The sequence below is a fragment of the Eucalyptus grandis genome, chromosome 6 (assembly GCF_016545825.1).
Source record: "Eucalyptus grandis isolate ANBG69807.140 chromosome 6, ASM1654582v1, whole genome shotgun sequence".
In the NCBI taxonomy this organism is placed as follows: domain Eukaryota; kingdom Viridiplantae; phylum Streptophyta; class Magnoliopsida; order Myrtales; family Myrtaceae; genus Eucalyptus; species Eucalyptus grandis.
In genome coordinates this window covers 10,260,794-10,269,435 of record NC_052617.1, presented here as the reverse complement: position 1 = coordinate 10,269,435, position 8,642 = coordinate 10,260,794, and the positions used below count along the sequence as shown (strand labels likewise).

The window sequence follows — 8,642 nt, the reverse complement described above, 5'->3', positions numbered from 1 at the left end:
CAGCATTAAATAATAACCCTTGGACAGAAACTAAAGACACAGCACATTACCAAAGGTAATAAGCATTGTCCCAAACTTCCCACAGAAAGCAATGGAATGTATTGATTCTTAAGGGGTTCAAAATCTTGATGATAGTCAACTTTACGATAAGGGAAATCAACAAGGCTACTGAGTATGCAATTCTCCACATGTAAGCAAAAAGGTCGTGATCCAAGCTGTTCAATCAAGTAGGAGACACCTCAAGAAACACGTGCTAAACTTTTTTAATGATTAGTCTGCACTATTAGATGAACAAAAGCAAATACAAAGTGCATTATGGAAAATGAAAAGCTTTTTGAAGGGGAAATGATTGTTCGAATCAGGTCTAATAGTAAAAGGGTGCTGCCAACAAATATATAGCAGAGACTGTGATGACAGATATGAATGACAGAAAACAGAAGTACCTCGGACATCAGGAAGAAGTCAAGCAGAATGAGATCCCAATGAAGACAAAGGAATCCAACATATGCAGAGCTCCATTATATTTGTTCCAAGAGAAGACTCAACTTCAGTATAATATGCATGAAACCTGGCTGCAGAATTCAAAGTAACTAATTAGTATTACTACTGGAAAACGAAAGGGGGGAAAAAGAAAAGACGAAGATGGACTAGCATAATGACTTACGTTATGCTGGAATTAATTGAAGAATTAAAAATGGACAAAGGGTCGAAGCAGAGACTTGACATGAGGAGGACCCCACTCCAGTGACTCCCAACTTGCCTCATCATCTACACTTATCTCCCTAAGAGAAGGGAAGCTGTTATTTAGTATGGGCAGATGCAGAGGAATCCTCTTCAGCTTCAGACAATCCCTTAATCTAATATATTGGATGGAATCACAATTTATTGTCCCATCATTTATGCTCTCCAGTTCTGGTAGTGTAATTAGATTCAAGAAGTTTAACTTTGGCAAGGAGGAATGGGTGGTACTGATGTTTAGGCAGCTTACTTCATCTCCTAGTTGTCACCGTCATCCTTCACAGCGTATTATCTCCTCCATCCTTTTGCAGTCATGGACTAGAATGCCGTGGATATTGGGGAGGTGGAGCAGCAATTCATGAGTAAGAAGCTTCCTCACGTTGGGGCATCACTCTATCCAAACAAATGTAAGAAGAGAAAGGGCACCGGATGGCATAGTTTGGGGAGCCCTTCCTAGTATCTCCTCCATTTTCTCACAAATGCTGTACTGTAACCTGTCTAGGTTAGGAAGGTGAGGCAGCAACTCAAATTCCACCACGCTCTTCATGTTGGCACAGTGCTCTATCACAATCTTTTCTAGGTTGGGGAAGGCAGGGAGTGGCGTCGCAAATATTGCTCCTGCTGCAGTTATCCCTTGTAATTCCTCACAGTTTTTTATCACAATCTGCTGTAGATGCGAAAGCGTAACTTTAGAACGATTCCCAAAGCGAAACTTCAGTTTGGGACATCTCTCGACAGTCAGCATCTTAAGACTAGGGAATAGGAGAGGGAAGTCATGATTGTCGATTACTTCATCTACTCCTCCGCAAAGCGTCTGTAAGTTTTCCCATTCTTCCATTATTAGCACCTTGAGGCTTTCAAGCGGGCCGATGTTGGACAAATTTGTCATGCCTCCACATTTTTTTCCCACCAATCTCTGCACGTCTTGCGCAATCAACATAGAATCCTCATTGCTTTCCCCTCCTGCCCTGACAATAGCATAATTGCAACAATCAATGTCCATTTTCCTTTCCAAAGTCCCAAATCTTGGATCATCATATACACTCACAGACAACAATGATTTTTCTTGATTCACCACAAGTTGGTAATAGTGATGAGGGCCACTCTGTTGGAGAAATCTTATGTATTTATTGAAATCAACGACCTTCTGGAAAGAAGAATCAAGAGTCTCCAATGCCCATAACTTTGTCACGTCTTTTCCCTTCACTTCCACAATCTTTAGCTATTGCAAGTTTGCCAAACCTGCCAAATTCCCTTCCACTAATCTTTCTATACCTGATTTGGATAAGTCGAGGCATCTCAAGTTTACCAACGTTTCCAAGGCCTCCACTTCTTTCAAATATCTACATTCATGAACATCCAACGTCCTCAATGAACTCAGCTTTCCTAGAAAAGGAATACGACAATTCCCGACACTCCCTCAACAACGATGCCCTTAAGTTTACCAAATCTGAGATGGAATTGGGAAGCTCTCTGATCCCACATCCACTCAAGTTTAGAACCTTCAACCCCTCCAATCGCTTGAAGAAAGAGTTAGGGATCAGCACATTCCCCCATAAGCTACCATTTAATAGCAAAGTCGCCAGTTTAGGATAGTTTGGTGACATGTTTGATGGAATAACCCTAATGTAATTCTCCATGAAAGAAACTTTCTCTACACCATCCATCCAGCATTCCTCACTCAGAATCCTTGTCAAACCCTTGCCTGCTTTAACCATGGAAGTCGCACTCATGACATGCAAAGCCATATCTCTGATCAAATCATGCATCTTGACCATACCCCGATCATTTTCCAACAAGAAAACATTTTCAAGTTTGTTCATAATGGTAAGACCTCTATCATAACATTTATCCCTCTTATCCAATCCACCAATCAATCCTTCGTCAATAAAAAATTCTATTAGCTCAAACTTATGAATTAGTCGGTCTTCTGGATAAAGTGCACATCATAAGAAACATTGTTGGACTTCATGATTACTCAGGCGACTGTAGCTTAATTTAAAACTTGCTAAGACCTTCTTTTCCATACCCATTTGCCCCATGTTAGATTCTTTCAATCTCTCTAAGATATCCTTCCATTCAAACAGATCACTCACTCCTCTCATGGTTCTTGCCATCATGACGATTCCTAGTGGTAGACCAGCACATTCTTCTACAATTAGCTTCGTAACGGCTTCAATTTCCAAACTAAGAGCTTCAGGTCCAAGTTCCTTCAAAAATAGGCTTTGTGCCTCATTTAGGAGACGAAGGTTCGATTTTTATCTTCTCCTGACAATGCATCTGGCGGCATACTTCGAAGGACCGAGTTGTTAACACCAACTTAAGTCCATCAGCTTCAACAGGGATACCCACCTCATCAAGATCAAAATGTTCCCATACATCATCAAAGATAAGTACAGACTTCCCTCTTTTACTTAATTGATCAAACAACATTGCCGCTCGTTTCATCGTATCCTCTTCTTTCAGATCACCTAATTTTAGCGCCTTCCAAATGTCACCTTGCAACTTATGTATGTTGAGATCTTGTGACATAGCAATCCACAATACATTAATATGATTTGCTTTTTTTAGGAATGTATGTGCACCATAATGGTTGTTTTCTGACACCCCCCATACCATAAATTCCTAATCGTGATATGTGATCCTCTATTAGGCACCACAAGATCTTCTTAGTATTTGTCTCAAATGCCTTACCTGCCTGCAACTTTCGTTCTAATAATATATTCACTTTGGCATCTCCCACCTCAAACAGTCCCTCTGGAAATTTGCTATTTATAAAAAGGTCTTCTGCTTCTTTCATCAACATATCCACCTGTTGTTGTGGTGGTAAATTTTCTGCGCTCACTGATTCAAGACTTTGGAAATTTTTCCTCAGCTTTTCCACGTTCGTCAACCAATTCACAACTTCTATTCTCTGCTTCTTCAGAGATAGAGATGCAGCAAATTCTAAGTCATTCTTTATGTCAGCTTCTCTATTTTAGAGTCGTTCTACCTTTCTTTTCAAATCTCCATTATTTTCAAAGTTGGCAGTGTTTGGATGACTCGCGATTGGCATGCCTGTGTAAATAGCTAATTGTGAATCAAGAATTTTATGTGTTAGATCCTAATGTAACCATTCATCCTTCTCCCTAATTAAGTAACATCAGAATACATAAGGATCAATTTAGATGAATAAACATGTACCTTGCGATGATGATGAACTACTCATGTCTGTGTCCATTGGAGCTTGTGCGATACATGTAATCAAGAACTGGTTATTCTGTGATGATGATGATGACACGCTTGGGTGATGCTCTGTGTTCATTGTCTCAAGATTAATAGGTTGATCTGGAAGACTTTGACATGGAGGGTGCCTGGAAGCTGGTTGCAAAAGTAAAGCAAATTAAAATCATTATTACAATCCCGATCAATCAGCCATTGAATTTTCAAAACAAGCCATGAGCGTAAGTATAGTCAAAATCTAGACTTAGTCCCACAAAACATCTACACTGAAACTAACATTTACATCTGTTTGATATTCTCATATAACATTCATCATTAAAAAAAGAGAGGAAGTACATATATGAACATTCAAGGATATGCCTGTAATTAGGAAAACACGGGAGATGTTAAATAAGGAGACAATTAGTAGAAAAGAGAAGAGAAGAGAAGGATCACTTCAAGGCATACCTTGTAATGACGATGGGCCTTCTGTGTTAGTTCCGGCCCTTGGAACTTGAAAATCTACGTCCAGTTTCTCAAAAGAGTGAGGACCAGTGGAAGGCCGTGCTGCACTTGGCGGAGATATGTCCATTAAAGCTTGTGAGCGAAAGGAACTAGTCTCATTTTCACATTCTTCATCACATAGCAGAAGTGGCTGTTGACTAAATGCTCAACGGCATTGGTTACCATTGTGGCATTGGACAGCGGAACTACTTCAGCAATAGGGATTTGATTACAGTCTTGCAAACAATTTGAAGTGCCTACATGAAGGGATTGATCATTTTGTGATGACGATGGACCCGTTCGATTCTGCAGGTCATTCATTTGCATTTCCTCAGAATAACAAGATGGAATGGAATACTGTGGCTGATGGGGCATATCAAGAAGATAAGATGCTCACTATGCTGAATATTTTTGCAGACATGAAGCACTTTCACCTCTCCATCGTTCATCAAAGCCAGAATGTGTTTGATTGGGATGCTGGGGAGTGCCAATTGTACTTGTGTCACTGAGACGAGGACCAGGCACAGCAACACCAGGTCTAGTTGACTGATGCAACCCATTTGTCACACTGTTATTAAGGGATCGATGACTTTGCAATGGTGATGGCCCTCTACTATTCTGTTGTTCATACCTTGTCTCAAGATAAATAAACTGATCAAAAAGCTCTGGTAGTTGACTTGGATCAAGAAAGATCGAAGCCGCTGGATCAGTTGAAGGTTGCTGGAGCGATGAATTTTTTCCGTTTCCATGTTCATTATTCAAGCGTTGAATTGGCCCATTGGGTTGCGGCGGCATTTCTGTATCACCGGCAGGCATGTCCGCGAGACACAAGGACTCTTCATGCTGACAATCTACTGAAGCCACACCAGCAACACTGCCATTCTGCTGAGGGCAAGATGGTTGCTCTGGGACGTTTCGATTCGAGTTCTGCATGTCATGGGGACTCGAAGCATGGTCACTACCAGGGACTACAATTTGGCCCATACCGTCACTTCTTCATCACGTTACCGCAATAGATGCACCTCCCCTGTTGGTTGCATCCGCCGCACTTTTACCTTTCATTGCTTTCAAAGCTTGGGATCTCACATGATCATCAACTCTCTCGCATAGTTTAATACCGTAGCCCAGAACCCCCGCGAGGTGTGCCCTGATCCTTGTAGCTCTTCCACCAAAATCCTTGCCACAAAACTTCCACTTGTTCGCCACAACCTCCACATGCCTTCGAAATGGATCGACCTCCCTAGGCATCACTTATTCTGAGCTACGAAAGAGGAGACAACTTCGAGCTAACTAGAAAAGAATGAAGCCGGACAAGACCTACATGTGTAAAAAAGAAAGCTATACTAAACCCTTTCCCAATCTTTGCTCAAAAAAAAAAAAAAAAAAAAAAAGTAACCCATTCCAATCACAAAAACAAAAAAAAATTCACCCAGTTAGCAGAAACACGAAAAATGTTTAAGTAAAGAAATGTATTTGGTAACTACATAAAATTTATATTCTTGAAATGGAAAAAGAATAGGAATATGTTTAGTACGATTCACAAAATTTCTATTTCTTTTAATTTTTTAAGATTTCTTCTTTTTTTTCTTTTCTTATTCTTCCATGTCATCGCGATCAACCAGCGTTCGAAGAAAATTTATTATAAATATAATAGTCGGGATTTTTTTTTGTGATATTAACCAAAAAGAAAATGAAAATCAATCTTGTAAATGCAAACTTATTACAATCTTATATGCAATTTGCTTAATTATCTTGTTCTATTAAATCCTCCAACTTTTTTCATCATGCAATCCTGGTGGCCGGCGGCGGCCTAATAGTAGGGGGTAGCAGCAAGGAAGAAGAGAAGAGAAAAAGAAAAGCAAAAATAATTTATTTCTACAAATTGTTCCAAGGAACAAGAAATTACATTTTTTTACTTTTTGTTTATATTCCAAATCTATTCCTCGGCTACTTTTCTATTATGCGGAATAGAAAAATTAGTTAACGTTACTAAATAAATTTATGCTCTTTTTCTATTATGGGAAGCAAAAGAACAAAAAAATCAAGGAACGCGAACGTTCCCAAACAACCCCTTCATTTCAACCGAAAAAAAAAAGAACAAAAAAAAGAACAAAAGTGGGCATCATTATTCCAAAAACAAGTTTTGGATGGACTAAGCCTCATTACAAGCCCAAACTTCCACCATTGTCCCACAAACACAACATAACAAACAATCCGGCCCAATACAAAAATAATGTCCATAAAGCCAGAGAACAACAACTATCACCCAAGCTCACGAAACAAGTACAACCTAAAATATCATGCACAGGGCTTTATCTCCATCATTCAAAGGCGCTTTGTTTCTGCAGTAGCTTTGAATGCGGAATCCCACACCAAAGACCGACATTTTAACATCTCTAGTAGACCAAGGAAGAATATGATTATTAAAAACTCCATCATATCTCCCCATATATAGTCGATGGCACCATTCCAAATCAGCTTCAATATGATTTTAGTCAAAGACCTTCCTCTGGCAGTTCCAAGAACCCACTTTGCACCAATCTCCAACATTCCCACAAACTCCAACCAACCCCATTAGAGATCTCCATCCATGAGAAGGCACCCTCAGAAAGCAAAGGTTTCCTAGACTCGGGAAGAAGAGCATAAGAAACATATGTCATCAATGGAGGACCCCCTTTTTATCCGGCGGAAGGTTTCCAGCCCATTCGAGATAGCAAGCCCGGCTACACAGCTGAATTTAGGCAAATTTGATTAAACCAAATGACTTAGTGCCAAGAGATCTTCTGCTTTCTTTCCCTTACCTACTTCTCCAAGCATCAGCCTGAGTGAAGCATCCAGAGGAATTTCCTTTGAAAATTGCTCCACCCTCAAGAGCAGGGGCAAGATCGTTCCACATATGGTTGCTTGAATATACACCAACAAATATGATCTTGCTTGGGGCCAAACCCACTCATCTCTATTAATGACACCAACAACTAGAGAGTTAAGGCCCAATGCATCATTAAACATCAGTATTTTAGGATAAACATCCAACATGAGGATGCCAAGGATCATTCCATCAGAAACTATGATGTTCATGACCAATAATATATCTCACATGTGGCTTAAGGGCGGATCGTGCCTTGAGGAGCTTCCTCCGAATACACATGTTGTCATTTTTGGGGAAAACAGACCCAAAAAGAAATGTCCCTTAGCTTTTCTCCATTAATGAAATCAAGTTCCTCCATAATTCATGGCTAGATCATGCTGATGTGGCATAAACCGGATGCAAGACCAGCCTCTTCTCTTTCTCTCTCTATCTTCAACGTTTCTTTCAATTTTTTTTTTTTTAATATGGGCACTATAAGTACTAATTTAATTGGGGCAATCAGACTATTAGATGCATTCAATTCAAGTGACGGAAAATGCAAGTATGACATTTAAAAAAAAAATGAAAACACATGGCACTAATATGACATCTCAAAGAAAAGGCAAAAATTAAAAATAATAGAAGGTAAAAACCACGAAAAAAAGTCCAAAATAATAGGAAAATGGAACCGAAGAGAGAAGGAGGTGTGGCCCCTCTCTTTTCAAGGGAGTGTTGAAGCGGCTGCTAAAGGGTCGTCGTGCTCACCAAGAGCTCGGCATTGCCCCCCCCATCCTCTCTTTATATGCCGAAGAAAAGGGAAATAAGGTAATTGGGGGAATTGAGCCTACAAGTCGATTATGGGACACTATACAAAACACAAGCCAAGCCAGTAGGAACCCATGCCTATTCGACAGTAACCCCCTTCGAAGAAGAGACAGAGAATCTACCTTCCCTCAACAGCCCTCCTATTTTTGGGCAAACAATTTTCTTCCCCACCTAAGAGGGGATACCTTGAATTTTACATCTTAGAGTTTAAAGGAAGTAGTTTAAGGACATATGCAATGCCCCCCCCTCTCTCTCTCCCCCTTTCTGTGGTAAACTAAAAATGGGAGAAACGGAAATAAGAGATAAATGAAGGGTAAAGTTGGAAAAATCAATCTAAAGCATCACTTGCATAATGCATGAAGTTGACAAAAGCTGGTTTTGACTTGCGGTTCATTACCCAACTCTCTAGTCATCTATATTGCCATCTCATTGGCGTCTCCTATAATTATTGAATTAACATACGTTCAAGATTTTAAATTACAGCTTATGCCACTATCCAAATAATTTCCTCTCTAAAGATATATGT

General features: G+C 39.9%; 1 protein-coding gene across 1 annotated transcript; it reads right to left on the bottom strand.

The window, feature by feature from the left end:
* Positions 1-1,126: 1,126 nt before the first annotated feature.
* Positions 1,127-3,171, bottom strand: LOC104451266 (probable disease resistance protein At4g27220). The gene is made up of 5 exons (XM_039314317.1): positions 3,031-3,171; positions 2,768-2,948; positions 2,184-2,617; positions 2,014-2,081; positions 1,127-1,706 (listed from the first exon to the last, which is right to left on the bottom strand). Exons 1-5 carry the CDS (start codon positions 3,169-3,171, stop codon positions 1,127-1,129), a joined length of 1,404 nt encoding a protein of 467 aa, XP_039170251.1.
* Between the last annotated feature and the right edge of the window lie 5,471 nt (positions 3,172-8,642).

What these genes read in the sequence shown, in the direction of transcription:
- LOC104451266 (XM_039314317.1), bottom strand. Translation starts at nt 3,171, where the DNA reads ATGTTGTTTGATCAATTAAGTAAAAGAGGGAAGTCTGTACTTATCTTT. An exon ending in TAACAACTCGGTCCTTCGAA is followed by an intron (nt 2,949 to 3,030) that starts GTATGCCGCCAG and finishes CTATTTTTGAAG; the next exon opens with GAACTTGGACCTGAAGCTCT. An exon ending in CCAATTCCATCTCAGATTTG is followed by an intron (nt 2,082 to 2,183) that starts GTAAACTTAAGG and finishes TCATGAATGTAG; the next exon opens with ATATTTGAAAGAAGTGGAGG.